Source organism: Lycorma delicatula, chromosome 4, assembly GCF_047948215.1.
Source record: "Lycorma delicatula isolate Av1 chromosome 4, ASM4794821v1, whole genome shotgun sequence".
NCBI classification, from domain to species: Eukaryota; Metazoa; Arthropoda; class Insecta; order Hemiptera; family Fulgoridae; genus Lycorma; species Lycorma delicatula.
In genome coordinates this window covers 47,157,358-47,178,981 of record NC_134458.1, presented here as the reverse complement: position 1 = coordinate 47,178,981, position 21,624 = coordinate 47,157,358, and the positions used below count along the sequence as shown (strand labels likewise).

The following is a 21,624-nucleotide window of genomic DNA, read 5'->3' as shown; positions in this document are numbered from 1 at the left end:
TACAGGCAGCAATAAAGGAAAACTGGAGAGGAAAGCTAACCAAAGGTGCTTGCTTTTGCATTACAGCGCTCCAGTCCACTCTTCACATGTTTGCAAAGCAAACTTTGAGGGAGTGTGGATTTCAAGAACTTCCTCACCCTCCCTACAGTTCGGACCTGGCTCCCAATGATTATCTCCTATTCAGAAAGCTCAAGAAAAAACTTGTTTTGATGTTTTCATGACAATGATGAAATAATTAAAAGCAGCTGTTTCAGGGTATTTTGAGGAGACAAAATAATTTTTTTTTACTTTGGCATAACTTCTGTGCAAACTAAATGGAGCAAGTGTGTGAAAGTGCAAGGGACCTACATTGAAAAATAAAAATGACACTACCTCTCTACTCTCTACTACTACTCTTTCTAAGGTAGGTAGATAACTTTTGAGTGCTCCTCGTAATTTGAAATAATAATCTAACTGAAACTGGCTAATTTGAATAGAAAAGCTTGCATATAGAATTTTAAATAAATTCTTATATACTTAAAATTACAGTAAATTAGTTGAGATTTTTCACCTATAAAAGTTCAAAACTCTTTAAGAGGAATTTTCATGTAAACGAGTTATATTTAAAATTATAAAAAGGTTACTTTTTGTAATTTACAGAATCGGCATATATCTTGGGAAAAAATGTATTTATTGTTACATAACTTGCATAAAATTCTCACATATTCACTACCAAATTGAAAACAATGCCACAATAGGCAACCTTACCAAATTACTAAAAATTCAGAAGATAATACTTTGAAGGTGCTGAGTATAGGAATATAGGAAAACTTATATTCCTTTATTTTGTTTTTAAATTATACAATTAATATTAGAAATGGATAAATAACATGTAATCACACAACTACTACCTTGTTTGGAAAAAATTCAATTTATGCTGGTAAATAAGCCAATATTTAATTTAATGGAGCTAAAAGAAAATATTAAAAATCTACTGAGAATATTCATTTATAATAAAGAATATTTAGAAAAAGTAAAATGTGTACATTATATGTAATAGGGAAATGTTGGTAATAATTTACAACTAATTAAAAAATATAATTACTGTGTTACTATAATTGAATGAAATAATTAATTAGTACAGTATCAATGTATGCAACAAACTATTTATGCTAATTTTTTTTGTACACACTTTTGCATGTATTTTAATGAAAAAAAAATAGCATAAAAGTAATATTTACTACTTGTAAATAAGTAATATATTTAACAATAAAACATTAAAATTGGTGATAAATAATGTGATAATGTTAATAATGTAATTAACTAATATTGTAATGCATGGTAATTTTTATATATGTATGGAGCATTTTGACAGTTCAAAAGAATGATACTTATGTCATATGAATGTTGAAGTGAATAAATATAATCATCCTCAATATTCAAAACGACAAAGTATATCAGATCACATGGCAAACTAATAAAACATACTGGCCATGCGGGAGAATAAATTTTAAACTGTAATAATTGCATAATATATAATTCTAGACTAACTGGATGTACATTTACTCTTAGATACAAGGAACACAACAGGTATTACACACAACAGAATCAAATTTTGTAAATATCTCATAAAAACGGAACACACAGACAAAACACACTAACCATAATGTGGAAATTTTACATGTACTGCACACTAACACAAAGATCTCAACACACTTAATATGAAACTTACAAGCATATAACGCTTTACAAAAACAACATTAAAACAACAATAATGATCAAATATACTGTTTAACTACACACTTAAGAAGATTCTTAATGTTTTAAAGATTGGTGCCATTATTAACAGTGCTACAGAAATTTTGCAGAAAGTGCTGATAAATAGCTCTGAAAGACCAATGGAAGAATGGGTTCCATTCATTTAAAAGTGAGCTGTTTATACATAAGTTATAATTTTATTTATTATGAAAACTACATTTTACACTTTTAACTAAACTTATTTCTGGTGGTTTTTAATAAATACCAAAATACATATTTACACTATGGTCTGAAGATATATTAGAACCGTTTGTCTGTTTTTTTAGTATACCAGTATTGTATGTTTTTAAATGGTTTTAATATAATGCATATGTTCAAATGTATTAACATAGGTCTCTTTTTTCATGAACTAAACATCAGGGCATTTATGAATTTGTTTCTATTAGGTTATCGGCAAATTTTGTCTCAATGTTACTATGAAGTGCTTTTATGTGTTGATTTTGTCTTTGAAGCATTTATCCAATACAGTACTCTGAAATTCAATGAGCAGTTTAGTTTATTTTTATGTATTCCAGGGACATTCTGTACGTTTGGAGTGTGTTTTGTATGTGACGGTTTTACTTTTTTGCCCTGAAAGCTATACTGTATAAAGCTATTTTTAATTTATGAATTTTTTTTTTAAAATCTTACATTAGATTGAAATTTTTTTTAATTCAGTTATTTTTTTTATTTTTTTTTATTACAATTAATTTTGTGTAGGGTAAGTTTAACTACTCCAAATGCAAGGATAAAAAACTGTTTAGGGAATTGTTATATAAACAAAATTTAGAAAGAATTTTTAATCTAGAGGAAAAAACCATTACATGCGAGATAAAAATAAGGAAATATGAAACCTGTAGTCAGACAAAAAATGTAAACTGTTAAACAGTTATTATGACTGAAACAAAAAAACATTGATACAAGAAACTGAACAAGTAATCTACGGAGATTCATAGAATAACATTACTTAAATCTGAACAATTTTATGAAGGACCAAAGCACACGGATAAATTTAAATATGAAAATGGTGAAAAAACAGGAACAATTTTTTTTTAAAAATTAAGCAATTTTTATAAAAAATGTTTATATTCATAAAGAATTTCTTCACCTCGTAAATCATAAATAAATTAGTCAGTTAGGTAGTTCTAGGTATAAAATTAGACTTAAGTTCAACTTCCAGCTCACACTACAGTTCGAACTGAGTGACTTGAGAATAACAATATTTAAAAGAAGTATCAAACATAAAAATGCCACTTTGTAACAACAGCTAATAGTCAACATCAGCCAACCACCTCACAAAAACAGTTAAAAAATTAACATTAGTCAACCACTTCAGAAATTCAAACCATAAATACACCAATATTAACAATCCTCTAGATAATCTACACATAAACAATAAAGTGCCACCCACACCTTATGAACATTATGAAATACTGGGTGTACAAAAAAGAATATTGGGGTTTTAGTTTTTTGTTGTAATATTTCTTGGATGAGGTGTACAGTGTTGATTTAAGGCTAGAATTAAAGAGCAAACAGGGAGTTTTAATACTGCGTATGACCATAGATTGATTTCCTACTTTTCTGCTTGACAGCACCGCCAGCAAAGGTGGCAACTTTTAAACAGAAAGCCTTCTGTGTTTTACACTTTGCTAAATGTGAATTGGTAGTTATAGTACAATGTACCTTCTGTAGAAAGTCATGACCCTCCCAAGTTAAAATAGCATTTGTTGATGACATAATCAGTTTGAAATGGCCGGATATTGTGCAAAGGGAAGAGTATGGGATGATCAAGGGTGTCTGAAGAAAATGTTGAACATGTCAGGCACTCTTTCCTGCATAGTCCTGCGAAGACCAGCTGTGAACTACCAATACCGGTGATGACAGTGCGGAATGTTTTAAGGAAACATTTACATATGCATCAATACCATTTACAGCTATTACAGGCTTTGAAGTCTAGTAATATGCAATCAAAATCTTGCAGGCAGCGTGCGATGATGACTTTTTTGATCGTATTGTATTTAGTGATGAGTCAACACTAGAAGAGTTAACACATAATGTACATATCTGGAGGTTAGAAAATTCCCCCATGAACTCCTACAATGTGAGAGGGACTCCCCAAAATTAAATGTTTTCTGCACAGTATTCCAACGGCAAGTTTATGGACCATTCTTTCTCATTGGAGGAAGCATAACAGGAGTTACTTAATTGGATATGTTACACAGATGGCTCTTTCCTGAAATGCAATATGGACCAGAAAATTTTATATATATTTTATGCAAAATATGGTGTGCTTCTCCATTGGTGTAATTTGTATGGGATCCATTAAATGTTTTCACCAACCGCTGGATCAGTTGACATGAACCTGATGACAGAGTTTGTTTACAGTGGCCTCCAAGGTCAACCAATCTGACCCCCATATGATTTTTACCTTTAGGGTTTTATAAAGGATCCTGTGTATGTACTTCCACTACCAACTGATCTACCCAATTTGAGACACAGGATTGAAGCAGCTGTTGTTTCTATTACTACAAATATTTTGGTTAAGTAAGTCCTATCGGTTGGATGTTGCCGCAAGACAAAAGATGGTCACATACTTGTACAGAAAAACTGTAAGAATTACTCTTTCATTTTATTTGTGATCCTTTACAAATAAAGATTAAGAAACATTCTAAATAGCTTTAAAATTCTGATATTCTTTGCTGTACACCCTACATTATCATATCCCATAGCTAAGTAGTAATAGGATCCATGACAGGTGAATGTGCATCAAAAACAACATAAGTTGTCAACAACATACATCAGGTCTGTGGAAGTTAATTCTAGCATGTGCTGTTTAGTGAAAAAAAAAACAAGATATTGGTTTTATCCAAATATCATTTACTTAAAATGTCAACGAGGTTAACAGTTATCCTAATACATTTTAAAATGTAATTTCACTTACTTTTACTTTAAAAGTAAATTAAAACATAAAAAATAAAAGTTACTTAGATTTTAAATTATCATCCAGCTGTGATGGCATTATAACATACTGTTGTCCAATGAAAGGGTGAAGGGTGGAGCTTTGGATATAAAGAAATAATGCACTGAATTTTGCTGAGAAAAGCCCTTTTCTTCTTGTTTAGTGTATTACTTGTACCATACCAATATCTGTTATATTCCTTCCTTCATTGAGAACACTTACTGTTCAATCAATCAGTCGCTAACACAAGTTTTCCATTTCAGAAACTCTCAGTCTCAAAACAGTCATTAAACATTCTGTGGTTCAGACCACTTTTAATCTTGGATCAAAGTCAATAAGGGAGGCAGAAGCATAACCACAAGTGTCATCAGTAAATTGCATAACTATGAATCATTGACCTACATTTATGCACAGGATAAAATAGGCCTACAGACCAGACCCATATATACTACTTTGCAAAAATTTAAACACTGTCACCAACCTGTTGGATAATGCTACCATCATAAAAGTTTTGTATTTAAGGTGTCAAAGCAATATTTCTGGCAACACACGTTTGTTTTAATTATTTATTTTTTTAATGAAACGAGTGATAAATGATACTAATTTTGCCTACAAAAAATAAAATAATGAAAAAAGATGGAAATTCAAATTGACATAAATCAGGAACAGTATACCAATCCTTTACTTTACTGACTCAACACCCCTTGGCAGGGTTTGGCCTCTTTGGAATTCACTTCCATTTTGCACCATTCTCACATTACGATCCCAATCTCAGAATACATATTATCAATAGGTCTCTCAGTACCTCAACAATCCTTTAAAGAAATGTTCATTAAAGGTACATTTTGCCTATTTTGTCATTAAAAATTGTAAGCTTTTGTTTAATAATACTCTATATGAACAATGATCACACAAAACATCAGAAGTAATTAAATAAATTACATTTTTAGAGAGATTTATAAGGAAATATCAGGTTCCAGAGATGAAATCTCAGGTTAGTGAAAAATACATTAACATTCTTTTTAAAAATAGCTTAAATAATGAAGAAATCATACAATCACTTGGAAAAACTGAGACAAAAGTATTCATAGGAGCAAAGATAAAAAGAAAGGAAAAAATAAAATTATTTTACATTTTGGCAAAGAATATGGTGACAAAGTCAAACCTCATATTTGACTCATTTCAACTATGTAATTGTCCTTTTCTCAATATTCAACCCATAGGTAAAAAGGTATTCACCTAATATGAGGCAGTCATTAGATGTTTCATCATTCTCCTAGATTTGATCTTCAAAAGAATGATAGTTTGACCCTCATTTCCCAATGAAACTTTATGGTGACTATCTCTTATATGATGGCTATACAAAGAAAAAACCCCAATCAAGGGCAGAGTGTTTATCAGGTTGCGCCATGTTTCCTAATCCCTCCACTATTTACACAAATACAAAAGTAAATTATCAGTATCCAAAACCAGATTTAATAAATTCCTAAAAATTACTGAAGTTCACTCTGAGTACAGTTTTCCTTAGGATGGGTATTTGCATATTGCTAGCATTAAATATCAATAAACATAATAACTAGGATCCTCAAGGAAAAAAACAAGATCTCTGGAAAGATCAAGAACTTTATAGACAGATAATGTAGAGCATTGATTCCCAAAGTGGTCCAGGTGGACCCCCAGGAGTCCACGGGGGTCTACGTTGGCGTGACAAAAAAATGGTGGTTCACAATTCATAAGCGGGGATCCACGAAAATTCATCTGGTTTTGATAGTGAAGAACTAAAATGTTGGCTTGACTTTGCGTATCAATCTAGGCAGATAATGTTTTGAGAAGCTCAGCGACTGTTACTTGTAAAAACTTGCATATTCCATATTCAGTACAATGAACGTGTCGAGACTTGCAAAGCGCCGCCGCTGCTGTCCGCAACGCTTGTTCAGACTGCAAAGGGATGAAATACGACTTGTGGTGTGTGTGCTAGCAATCTTGCATGAACTTGTTTGATTCTTCACTAATATAAATACGATTGCCAAGGATAAACGTTATTCATTTGTTTCCAAATATTACATATTTGAATAAATGCAACACAAAAAAATACACTATTTTTCTTTTGCTTTTTACCACTCTGAATGGGAAGTTTTCTAAATAAAATAAGTGAGAATTGATTGCTTTCTTGTGCTGTGAGTAGATGCCAAAAATGTAAAGTTGGATGGAAGCATTTTTTTTTGATTGGCCAACTTTACTTTTTTGACATCCACTAACAGCACAGTCAATCAAAAATTAACCAATCAATTCTCACTTTTTTTTCGGAAGCTCTTAGTTCGTGGAACTCAGCCGTAACGCTAATTTTTATAGTTAGGTCTAATCTTCACATTTTCCGTCGACTGGAAATATGGTAGAAATGTAACTGCAGGGGGTCCACCGGAATCAGCAAAATTTTGAAAGTGGTCTATGAGAAAAATAAGTTTGGGAACCTCTGATGTAGAGCATGAAATGAACAAAAATAAGGAAGGTGTTTGCCTAAAATCAAGAGCAATGGAAAGATTTTGCATAAACATTCTCAGAATTTTCAAGCTTACCCTCCTGCTTAAACCACATACTGGAAACTTTCTGTTTTCAATGCATTTAGATAATTTTGTACATACTGTTTATCCTTGCAATCTTTAAGAAACGGTCCTTTGGTCAAGGTAAGTAGTTCCTTTATCAAGCCTTGAGCCAGCTCTGAACATTAAATTTTAGACATTTCATAATTCTTTGTAACTGCCTCCTATTGTTTTTCTTCTACATTATTTCATTTCTTGCGGGGTTTGAAGTTAACTTTTGGTCTGTATCTGTATCTAATTTAATTTTATTTTCATACACTTCAGAAAATAAATGTCTTATTAATTAGCTTATCTACAATAGAAATCAAATACAGTTAAAATATTTATTTGGTTATGACCGTTTTTAAGACCAATAACAAACAGTTTTGTAAAATCGATAAAAGTTTTAAAAGAAAATTTATGTCAGCTAAATATATAATTAAAGTGCATATCACAATCTTCCAGAGTATTTAAAATATGAATAACATCGTTTATTTGCAAATGAATTATAAGACATGCCAAAAATCTTCAGGACCAGAGTCCAAAACACGCAAAGTACTTCAGGCTTCAAAATACTTCTTAAATAAAATTAGAAATATACATAAAAGTGAAGTGGCAAAAAATAATTAATCAGAATTTCTGATATTCATAAAAATCATATATCCTGGAAAAATGATATGAAATTAAAAATTAAATTAAAATAAATAACTCTAACCTCCAAACAAGCTAGCAGCATCAAGGAGATTGGCAGCATCTGCAGCTGTTGGCTTTTCTGATCTTTCAGTAGCTGCAGCTCTCTCCCCATTCTCCTTCTCCATCGCCGCAGCCGGCACGTCCTCTCAACGCGCCCGCCACCTGCAACAAATACAAATAAAATTTTAGTAAAGTAAATATTAAAAGAATAATATTGATATAAGTGAAAATTAACAAGGGAACAAACTGCTGACTTAGCAAAAACAAAATTAAGTTCTTTATTTCTTATGACATTTACGTTTGATTATTTTCTAATCTTGAAAAACATTTATAAATTCTTGTTTACCTATTATCTGCTGTGATTGGCTTTTAAAATACGCCAGCTAAAGTCATCCGGTGAATCCATGAAACAAGTTAGAATAAATGACATGGATTCAAGTGAATGTATTTTATATTGCATGACTTTCTATCCCAACATTTTATCCATTTTTTCACACATTTTCTTTTATCTTTACACCAGGAATGTTGAAAAGACAAACAGATGCTAATGAGAATTATCAACAACCACTGTTACGATAATGCTTACACTATAATATGATTTTTATTATTTATTGGATACACTTATGCTTCACATTTAACAGTGATCTCATATAAAACATACAAATTAAATGTTTTTTTTTATTTATTTTATTCCTGTAATTTAAAAATTTTTATAATTATTATTATTTTTGGCTATTACTATAGAGTAACAAATATATTTTAATTAGAAAGATGAAAAATATACCACACCCGTTCTCAAGCTCGTAACTCAGAATCATGTATTTAAAACAAATCATATTGACCGCTACCAGATTGACCAACCTGGTTTTGATACTTGTAGTTTGCTCTATTGGAAACAGTAACATTAAATGATTTAAATGTTTAAAACATGACTACATGATTTGCAACTGCAGTTTCACCAACATACAAGACGGCAATTCCTGTCATATAAAAATGATACAATGTCTATTCATTTAGTAAACTTTCTAATTTGCAAGCCACAGTATTAATCAGTTATATTAATATGTTTTTTACACATAAAATAGTATAAAAGATGGCGCTCATTTAACTGATAGTCGACTTATTGCTCCATACAAATTAAAATTACATTAAAAAAAATTCTGTAAAAACAAAGTCATATATAGAATTAAGAATCTTCAACCTTTGCCCATGAAAGAATTAAATAAAGGAAACAGAATTAAGAATTTTAATTTATATCATCAGCTTACTGTTAAAATCAGTTTTAATTACACATACATAAAATTTAATTTTTACCAAATATCTGCAATTAAATTTTATTCTTGACTGAAGATGCTGTAAAGATTGCAAACTTAAAAGTGCACTGTATAATTAACAATGATTACATATTTAAGAATCATAATCACACTATCTTTGTGGTAGATAATCTATATAAACCAGAATTCCTTAATTATTACTAATTCTACCATTTTCTGATTATCTAAAAATCTGAAATCTTTCATAGTTATACCTAAAAAGGCTTTCAATATATATGAAACAGTTGAGTAAAATTTTTAGCATAAAAAAAGGAAGACTGAAAATTCCTGACCATAATACCAGGTATAAGAGTAATATTTACATCAAATAACATAATTTAAAATAAAGTAAATTTAAAGTAAATTCTGATATAAGTAAAGAAAAATTAATACATAATGAAAATAAAAGCAATAAAGAGATTTTTAATTCTTAATGAGTTTATTTATTTATACATTATTACACAACACTATTTTAAATAAATTTTAATGGAAAACAACTTAAGAAAAAAATTTCACCCATAATATTATTTATAGACATTACATCTCAATATATAAATTGCATCTATAATTAACCATATACATTTAATTTAATTGAAATAGATTCCTAAATTTGCAAGGTTAGATAATATAATTCATAATATGTTGTGCAATAATAGTAATATTTATATGAGTATGTGTCACTGTATTCCATACCAGAAGATTATGCAGCACTTCAAAATGATTCTTTCTTTCATCGGCAAATCATTTTTAAATGTCTTAACCCGATCTAGTGTAGAAAATTTTATCTGAAAATTACATCTTCACTTTTATCATTCAATATGTCTCAGCACCAGTTTATTGACACATGACTGAATGATTTATTTTCACTAGTACTAAGTATGTATACATCTGCTGCATAACATCCTGGTAAAGAGTATAATAACATATACAGGGATTATTTCTAAAGTTTTTTGTGCCAAATTACACCTGTCCCTTCCACCAAAGACAAAAGGTCTTAAATTTGAGTGATAGTAATTTACAGCCTAGTAATATAAAGATAATAATCAGTTATAAACAAACAGAAATATCGACCAGCTGTCATGAAAGAATATAATCGCTTCATGTAAATATACAGTGAATTATAGGTATTGTACTTGTCTATACATGTTTCGACATGACAGATTATGAAGCAACAGTATTCTTTTATGATAGATGTCCGAAACAGACAACAGTTTTAATTGAAAATCTTTCCTTCATAGCTTTTTTTCACCAATCTTAATTGAAATTCTGTAGCTTCCTACGTACCATGCATAAATGCCAATGTGCACCTATGTATATATATATATGTAAACAATGTACCGTATATGTCAACAAAGTAACACACAGTTTACCAAAAAAAATTTCCTGTAGATGCAGAGCATTTTTTTAAAAATGGTACCATATCAAACCGACTACCCACAAATTTTACTCAAAAAAAAGCTAAAATTCCATTCTTAGTATACTTATTAACAATAATTAATTAATGAAATACTGATAGTGCACTCTCTCATAACTTTGGTACTTTTCATATGTATTTTACATAATTCTAACTATTTTATTCAAACAAATTTAATATCTTAAGCATTACGCATAAAAAAAAAATTAATGAGAAATAAGACTCAATTTTTTTTCAAAACAAGGAGATATCACTTCAAATACAAGTTTTTTCTTTCACAAAATTATATCAACAAATAATTTGATGAATAAATAGACATGAATAAACATTTAAATGACTCACAGACAAGAACAAAAAATTAGTTGTGTTCATTTATTGAACATATAAAGTTAGAATTAAAGATCTTGTGTACTATTTGGAAAAAAAGTGTAGTGTGGAATGAAACAACTTAATAGTTGATTATGTTTCTTTAGACAACTTAGATCAATCCCTCACATTAGGCAGCAGATATGGTTGTATGTAGTTTGGGAGGCAGCTACATTTAAAAAAAATTACCGTAATATGTAACTGATAAAAATAATATTAATTAACAAACATGTCCCTCAAATTAAAACAAAAAATCCGTATTACAAATGACCTAAGTGATTCAAAATAGTAAGATTAAGCACAACATACTTATATTCACTTTTTGATTGCTGGATATCATATGAGTACTTATGTAAAATATTAGTCAAATGTTAAAAAAGGTTGATGAAAGAACTGAAACAGATTATAACGCTAATATAAAAAAAACAAGAATAAAAGTTTATACGAGGTATTTTATGCAATGCTCAATCAAGAATGTGATAAATGAATTCATAAGTACAGAATGAAATGGGCTGATTAGTTTTGGAAAAATGATCAAGAAAGAAAAAAAGAAAGTCAACATAAAATGAAAAAAAAATGAAAATACCTTCATTTATATAAGAAACACAAAATTATTTTTATTTACATGTTTCCACATAAAATAACAACACACACACACACACACACACACACAGACAGAGAAGGAGGGGCAGAGAGACAAACAATGTACTACAACAATAATAACAAAGTGGTAGACAACAAAGTGTTTTCCAACTAATTTTAACACTCTTTACCACATTGCCTTTTATTTGTACCTAGTAATAATAACAACATTAGTAATAAAATGATTCACTGATAAACTGCGTAACTTGAAAGTGAAATACAGAATTTGAAGACACTAATCAATTTTTTCACTAATTTATTTTGTTCTTAATAAATAAAAAATCCTCCACAGACTGTAAGCAATGTATGTAATTCTACTGTTTAATGACAGAAAGAAATATTTTTTTATTACACCACCAATTCTTCTTCTTAAGGTTGTTATACAAGTGACACTAATAATAATACAAGCAATAGAAACAAAAACACTAGTATAAGGCTCCTTTCTCTGAGTGTAATACAAAGTTTATAATACAGTTCTGTTAATATAAAATAAAGGAGTCACTTGTATGGCTGACGTAACCCAAAATTCAGAGGGCTTGGAATGCTATATGCAATGTATATTTAATCCAATGGAAAACCTCTTGATTCCTCACTTTCCACAGAGCATGGCTCTGCCATTTTTAGGAGTATGTTGTGTCTGATGTTGGGCCATGTTGTGTCTGAATGTTTGTTTTTCAGTTATGCCATCAAACAAATAACACATTAATAAAAAAAAATAACAAATATTTCAAACGAAAATAGAAGATTCTAGATGTCAAAATATAAAAATAAATTCTGACAATTAAATACAAAATTGCATTAAATTAATATTTTCAACAACAATCAATAAAAAAAATTAAATATAATATAAAACTGAAAAAAAAAATGTATGCATGACAAAATAATGTAACTAAATATCACAGCTTTTCAAGATTTGAAAACATTACAGTGGACACAGCTAAAGAGGACGAACCTCCCATTCCACAAATCTAAAAATACAGCAATAAATAACACATGGCCTTCCAAGGTAAACAAAGTAACACAACTGTTTTCATCACCTGGAATCAGATCTGGACAGAGAAGAAGAGGAAGGGTCAAGTATCAACTATATTGAAAAGAAAAGTAGCGGAGGTAATACTAAGAGAAATGCATAAAACTAGGAATAAGAAGGTTAGATGAAAAGTACAAAGAAACAATAAAAATAAAGAATGAACTGAGACAGAGAATGAGATGAAGAAAAACTTTGAGACTTACCAGATATGCACAAAAAGTCAATAAATATGGAGAAAGAAAAAGGGAGAAGAGGTAAATGAACTCTGAGGAGTGTCATTCTAGAAGCAACATAAACTTCTTGTAGAGAGATAAGAAAAGAATACTAGTTAGATGATAATATTTATAAAGATAAATAAGGTAAAAAAATCATATATGAAAAAAGGTATAGGAGAGATGAGTAGAACACTTTTATAATTGATAAACAAAGGCTATAAAGCTTCATAATCAACGGCTATAAATCATAAATCATAATCATAAAGCTATAATCAACGGCTGTAAAGCTTCAAAGAAACAGAATGTTCAGGTAGAAGAAAAAGGAAGAAAAATCTTCACCAACAATAAATTAAGTAATTTAGAGGTGTTCCAGAAAAAATGTAATGCAACTTTATCTTATTTCACCAAATAAAATTCTTTTAAAAGAATGTAATTTAACCGATATAAAGAAAAAACAAGAAGGCAAAGGTAGAAGATAATTACAATTTTCCCCTAAAAATTCTATACTAAACATTAAATTCATTAATAAAAATTCAGCAAATACAAAACTGTTTTAACAAAATTTTAGTAGCCTTTGGAAGGAAAATCACTTTAAATTATTTATTATTTTTTTAATTTTCTCATTTTCCTTTAAAAAATAAGAAGCAAGCATTTACAAATGATTGGAGGGCCGCTTTCCCACATGGGAATTCGCACAAGGAACCAGTTTATTCTTTTTGTGCAAGCATCAAGCCTGGAACATCTGTAACAAGATGAGAATACATTTCCGCCTTTCTTTTCAATATCTGGAAATATGGCCATACTTCTGGCCATCACCAGGATATAAATTGGAAGGAAAATGAAGAGAGGTTCATATAGGAATCTGTAGGGTAACTAGCACAATTCTATTTCATTCGTTATTTACTGTGAATTTTATTTTTTTGACCCCTTCAAAACAATTATGATATCATCGGTACTCAATATTCTTTACATTTATCAAACCAAAACTAAGTTTCAAATGTAGGAATGACAAGAGTGGGATTACTACAATATGAGCAGACATACAGACTGCTACCATTTTATTAATATTAATAAAAGTGTTCAACTTAAAAGAGGCCCCATCACTCAGTAGTTTATACTAATTTTTTTTTAAATCCATATATTGATGTGAGAAGGGCAAAATAATGTGGAAAATGTTATACAACTGGAGCTGGAAAAACTCTACTTATTGCCTCCACATTTGAGTATTGTCAGTCTGTGTCAAATATTGGCTTTAGAACAAGATTGCGTAATCATGTATTGTTTTTTAAAATGCGGTTAACTGTTGAACAATGTGTATTCATGATAGAAACTTCATTGTGGGTCAAAAAGTTCAAAGAGAAATTTGACAAAGAAGCACCAGTGAAAATTGTTATTCAGAAGTTAAAAATTTTGTGAAACAAATTCAGTGTTAGACCAGAATTGTGCTCGACACAGGTCGTACAGGACATTAAAACGGCAGTTACAAGATATCCTCATAAATCTTTGCAAAGACTAAGCCTGAAAAAGAACATTTCACTGGTTTCAGCCCACACTGCACAGAGAAGAATTTTGAAATTTTATCCGTATCGAATGCAGGCTTTCCATGTGCTAACTAATGCTGATTATACAAAAAGGTTTTATTACTGTTAATGGTTTAAGAAATTTATTAGAGCCAACACTGACATTTTTGACCAAGTGTTTTTCACACATGATGCATGGTTTCACCTTTTTGGTTTTATTAATAGTCAGAACTAACAGACTTGGGATACTGAAAACCAGCATATTTTCTTTGAATCTTCCCTACACCCAGAAAATATAGGCATATGGTGTACGATTTCAAGGTGTCGAATAATAGGACCCTTATTTTTAAAAAAAAATAAACTGTGAGTGCTGCCGTCTACCAAGAAATTATCCAACAGTTCACAACCTTATGCTGCAAGAGGATGAGCGTGATTGCTGGTTGCAAAAGGACAGCGCCACTTGCCATACAGCTCGCTCTGCCATGGAGATGCTACAGGATTTTTTCGGTGAAAGAATCATTCCTAAAGGATTGTCAAGATCCCCTGATCTGACTAATCCAGTCTTCTTTCTGTTGGGTTACTTAAAAGAAGTTTTTTATATGAGAGCAATCCACCCTGCAGGAATTGAAGACAAACATTACCAATGTCATCCAGGAAATGGACAGGGTACAGCTAACAAGAGCAGCCAGGGACATGGTCAAACATGTTGACAAGTGCATAGAACTGGATGGACATCATTTTCAACTTTCTTACTTTGCTGATATTTTGTAAGATTAAATAATATTTTTACCAGCCAAAAAAAAACTTTGTACGAATTGTTATTAAAATTTTAAGTTAAATATATCCCTCCAAAAAAGCTAAAAAAATTGGGAGGATCTAACCTTAATCGATTATTTATTTAATTTAACGAAAAAATAAATATAATAAAATAAATAAATAAATAATTATTTTCGCCATGGGATAAACCGAATTTCCTTACCGTCGTTTGGCTTGGTTATCACCAAGTCAAACATTAGAAAAGGGAACTACTGCATAATGAAATGTAAAGAACAATCATGTAATATTCTTTGCCGTACATTTTCCGCCTACAAGCCCGTTTCAATTGACCACCGATGCGAATACTACATGATATGGTACTTCATTAAGATACGAAAAGTGTCAAGTACAGCAAATTTTGGCAATACGAAAAATATTTCGTATACCGATAGACATCAAAGATCTATGTGACAATGGTAACTTAAAATTATATTAAATTAACACTATTTGTTTTCTCTCTCTTTCTCCTTCTTGGATTATCATTAATCGATCTGAATTATAGTACCACAAAAATATTTCATTTTTTACCTAATAATTTTTTTTAAGATAGTAATATGTTAGTTTAAACCATTAACATGCATATATTTAATTATCATTATTGTATTGTTAATTATTTTATTTAGAATAAATACTCTGTATTAATACAATCGTGGTTGCTGATTTTTTAAATTATGATTGTTTTAATGTTTTCAATTTCTTTATAATTACGGTTGTTGTTTGTAACATTTAATTTTTGTTAATTTGACTGTTAATTTCGTGACTAAGCTACATAAGTATATAATTCTCTCTCTCTCTCTCTCTCTCTCTCTCTCTCTCTCTCTCTCTCTCTCTCTCTCTCTCTCTCTCTCTCTCTCTCTCTCTGTGTGTGTGTGTGTGTGTGTGTGTGTGTGTGTGTGTGTGTGTGTGTGTGTGTGTGTGTGTGTGTGTGTGTGTGTGTGTGTGTGTGTGTGTGGGTTTGTTACAAACAAACCGCCGCAAGTGATTTAGAATGGTTTGCTTTTAACTTCCCTATACATTTTTTTCAATTTCTTTTTTTATTTTTTTTTAGGTTTTTTTTAACATTAAGAAAATTACTACAACAAAATAAAACAAGTGCATTCATTTTATGCTCTAACGTGTAATGTAATAATGATGTATTCGTATTTTAAACACAAATAATTTTTTTTTTATAATTAAAAAGTATAATTGTAAACTAACTGAACTGATTATCTCAGAATGTCATCAACGAGAGAGTTTAAAGCGTACTGAGAAACGTTTTCTCAAAGTTTCATATTCATTTACGAAGAAACCTAGCAATACACCAGAATTTTTTAATCACTTATTAATACATGGATAATAGTATTAAACTATTTTCGCTAGGGGGGATAATGTTTATTATTTTTTATCACACTTCCTAAACTCTCGAACCCCTTTTGCAACAGGAGTTAATGTAATTAAAAAATACAAATGACAATTAGAATGTTTTTAATCATACATCTCGCGAACTTTGCGATCTCAAAATCAATCTATATGAATTATAAATTATAATAAAAAAATACAAAAAAGCAGAACTTTTTTCTCTATTAATATTTGAAAATTGGCTTGATAATCTTAATTACATTTCGATTCAAAAAAGACAAAAAAACGAGTCCTGATTCAAGTTTTTGAAACTTCAATGATGAGATACATTGCTTAAAATCTGGGTTTTGTTTTTTGTTTTTAAACATCGGGTCTAAAATTATTTAACTCCTCTACCTGTGGCAAAGCTATAATTATTATTTTTACTCATACAAACTTTATTACAAAACGCCCAAGCATTATTTACTCAAAAGGCATTATCCAATGCCATTTTAAAGAAAATTAATAAAACATTTTCGCTTTGATAAATTAAAAATTGTAATTATGAGGAATTTATCAAATTCAAAGTTTTAGGGAAAGAATAGTTTTATCAAACGGGTTTTATACGTTAAAAAATATATACTCGCAATATTTTCATAACGTACAGTTCTCTTCGAAACGTTAAACATCTAATACATTTCCCTGCACCCTCGCCATAGGTATACAGTACACAAGCAATATGTTAACATAAATACAAAGATAATCTCGTATCTTTGAACTCATCAAGGATTTTAAAACATGAAAAAATTAAAAATCAGGAATGGAATTTTTTATCGATAGCAATGTTGTTTAAATGTTGATTTTTAATAGAAGGTTTAGCCGTTGTAGAATAGATATGAAAAAAAACATTATTCGAATTCTTTTTAATAAAAATATTAATAAATTAAAAAAAAACTACTGAAAAAATTATCTTGAATCTTTTTCTCTGTACAAATGTAACAGTAATCTTTATATCAGTAATAAAACCGGTTGCAATCATAGTTCGATAATGCTGCAAGAAAAATCAGAATATCGAACTTAGGGATAGGCCTAAAGCGCAATAAAATACGAAAAGCAATAGTACAGTACTATTATAAGTAATAAGAGGCAAATAAGGTGACTGTCTACCTCTACCCGGTTCAGTGTACGTAAAGGGAGTGGTTCAGCGTTTGGCGTCGGGTGGTAACTGTGAGACAATTAATCATCGGGCGAGGCAAGAACTAAAGGGAGCTGGGACTCACGGGTCGCCCGCGATAAAATCCATAAAGACAGAGAGACTGAGAGAGCGATAGTAGTGAGAGAAAGAGATAGGCGGAGGGATGTTTTCGCTACCCGAGCAGAGGTAGAATCTAACAATCGTCTGTGACAGCGTATCCACTAAACCCCTCCACAAATATCCCTCGATTTAGAACGAAACTTTCTCCTAAACGAGCAGCAAGGAACCAAACTCGTCGGTAAAAAAAATATAAAAAAACTAAGGGACAACACGGACGGATAAAACTCCACTCGCTTTTAAAATCATCGGCTATTTCTATTGAAATACATCGTACAACATTTACTCCAATCAATACCCACGATAACAGCTTACACTCTGCCGCCGCCGGCTATCGCTCGCATTAATAAATACCTAATACGCTGTAGGTGTAACCAGCGGCGCTACCATTGCGCCTGAAAATTCATCCTAAATTCATTTACTTACTGATAACTTCCCTTAAATTTTTCAGTGCAATCCCTAACGTAACGAACAGTTAATACGAAATTAATAAATTGTAAACAAATTATTCCGTAAAGGAAATCTGGGTGAAATCACCCGTCTTACTTTACCTAAGCAAAAAACTATAATTTTCTTGCTATTTAAAGAATTAAAAGATACATTGTTATACGCATTAACTAACAAGTATATAATAAGAGCCCCGTACTGTTGCCTTAAGGCAATTTTTTGGAACACAACTTAAAAGTTAATACAGTAATTATTTATAAAATCGAATTTCCCCAATTGCTAACTAATTGTGATTTCAACCATTTATTAACCAGTTATCAATAAAAAGTATAAGGCATTGCCAAACGAAGATTTTTCTTATTATTATTACCGTTCTCTCAATCAGTAATTTATTTCTAACAAAATTATTATCTCTAACTCCTATTTTCGCTACATAAGCTAAGTTAATATAATTTATTTATCTAGTATTTTAGCGGTTTTAAGGCAATTTTTTTTTCAATTGTTAAAAAGTTGTTTATCCGCAATTTTGGGGTCTTACCCTTGATTAACAAAGTTGTTATTTATATATTTTATGCATTTTTGTAAACCTTACATTAGTGCTTTGAACCATATTGATGGCTTACACCGTTTATTGACTAATGATTATTACAAAATGTTAATTTTGGCGGCTATTTTGAGGTTAACCCGATGCCGCCGGCCGACGATTCGTGTATTTTTGTAATCCTCTTACGGTGTTTAATCGGAATCCGAAATCAAAATCAAAATCTGAGACGAAAAGTTTTCACATACATATACATATTGAATTCAATAATAAATAAACTGTTCGTACGTTGAAAATTGTAATACAAGCCGAAACAACACTATTTATTTATGTATTTTTTTATTTATTTCATTAATATCTATGTTATTATGAATAATAATAAAATAAGGAGATCGTTTAAACTACTAATTGATAAATTAATCTTAGTTATAGAAATTAATAATAATGAAATTAGAATTAATTTTTCTTAGCTCCACTATTTAACAGTTTGCTTCGTCAACGATTATCCTGCTGTCTTCAGTTGTCTCTCTCCATTGACACGCAAAATAATCGATTCTACTCGCAATAATGAATGGAAAGGTGTTCTTTTATTATTTACAATACATAGTAAATATGTATAGTATAAATTTATTTTTATACTTAAGTGTTCTTTACGGATTCAAAAATAAAATGAAAGATTTATAGTAATTAAATTTTATTTTCCAAAATATTATATATGCATTGACTATTATATTTTCGTGGTTTCTGGAACCTCTACGTCGCGTTTAGGTTCGAAGATCACCCAACAACTAATTAAACGTTTATAAGTAATTATAACCGATAATTGTTTTTTTTTTTTGTGTTTGCCTGTGAACAAGGTCTACTGTTAGTGAATAAGACAAAAAACACCTGATTAAACGCAAAGCACAGCACATCTCATATTAAACTCATTCTATCACAAAAGCAATACTTAAAACAAATACAATTACCGAACAAGCCAGATGAACATTGACAAGAATTAGAGGAGCCTTCAAAATACAAATACACGAAAAATGTTTATAAAAATCTCAAGCTGACAGATGTAAGTGCACGTAAAAATATTTACCGTACATTTTTGTTCCAACTTTATTCGTACATCTTTCACCAAGCGATTTTAACTTGATCTTCGCATATACCACCAGATAGAAGTAATGTACGAATAAAATAGGAACAAAAATATATATAAAAGTCGAGTTGCGCGTGGAGTGAAGTAAAGGTTTACCCCTCGCCGACTGCTGTGTCCAGTGCGCTAGTTATTGTACTATACTAGTCTGTTGTGTTTGAATTTATAAACAAATATGGCACGTTATTAGCAATCCGATGAAGTAATCCGATTAGATAGTACAACAAACCCCGCTCGCCCGTCCCGCCAGAGCCAGCCAACATTCCGGTTATCAAAGACAGGGGCAAACCTTAAGTTCACTTAGTGTACACCTCTGTCTTAATCTAAATCCTTTCGTTATCTGGCGGATTTCTTGCATGACATTTAATGTTCTTACATTATAATATTACTGTATTATTCTAATTCCGCAATACATTAATTAATTAATTAATTGATACATTAATAGATGACCAAGAACACCAATCCTAACCACGCTTCTCGTCTATTTCCGGATGAAATAAAAGCATCTAAATCTTCTACTTCCGAACACGCTTAAGGCAATTAATTTAAATCTTTCATTTAACATTCAATTTAAAATTTTATAGCTGCACTCAAAACATATGTCACAAATTGTCTTGTCATTCACTCTTCATAAAGACAGAAACCGCAACAGCTATTCGTAAAGTTTTAGGGATTGTAGTTTATGATTTGGCGATCGCTTGTAATTGCTTTCTACCCTTCGATGGCATGTGTAAGTACTCGGTATTTGCATAATATGTCGGTTGTTTATTTTCACTGCGTCCTTTACTTCTTCACTCCAAATTGTAAGAACATTTCGTTTACTATACGTTTTACTTCCTCCTAATGTCTCACTTATGGCGAGCGACCTTCATAATCGATATGACGTTATTTAATTCTACGTTGACATCATCACAAGTCCCCAAGTTTCTTAATACACTCAATCAATTCTTATTACTCCTAGTTCCTATATCCTGAAGCAGATAAATCTTAAAATAATCCTTCTGTTCAAATCTTAGCAATTGCTTTACTTCCTTTCGAACGATCGCAAAAACTATACGGGAAACCAACATGTCTTCTCCTGCATAATGTTGTATATCTTACGAGTTTACTAAAATGTTCAATCGGTTATCAGCGACATTACCCTGGTACTCATAAGTATACGTAGATCATCAGATCGAAAATCCAACAATTTTTTACGTCTAGGCTCCATCAATTTCATTAAAGCTTATGAGGCAGACTGATCCCTTGCAGGGGCATTTAAGTTTTCAGTAATAATCTGAGGTATTTTGTGGTTGTCCAACGACTTTTTGTTATCAAATTCTCCCTCTTTCGTCATTATTCACGGAAATAAACTTCTAAATAGCCGAGATTACTATATATTTTTAATCGTACTAATAATATTATTTCATTTATCAGTTTTTAATTCTTTCTACTACATATTAGACAACAGTGATTCCTCTTTTCTTAGTATTTCACTTCTCTTTATTCTAACAAATAAAAAGTTCCTTATTCATCATTTCTTGGCCAGCAGCTTCTTTTTTTT

At 30.5% G+C, this 21,624-nt stretch overlaps 1 protein-coding gene across 1 annotated transcript in view; it reads right to left on the bottom strand.

Moving 5' to 3' along the window:
- The window catches only part of tou (bromodomain adjacent to zinc finger domain 2B toutatis), a 539,960-nt gene that overhangs the window by 181,894 nt on the left and 336,442 nt on the right, over nucleotides 1-21,624 (bottom strand). Inside the window, exon 4 of the mRNA XM_075362856.1 lies at nucleotides 8,030-8,169. Within this exon, the coding sequence (XP_075218971.1) occupies nucleotides 8,030-8,132 (103 nt within the window). The 5' untranslated portion in view covers nucleotides 8,133-8,169. The remainder of the gene's footprint in view (nucleotides 1-8,029; nucleotides 8,170-21,624) is intronic.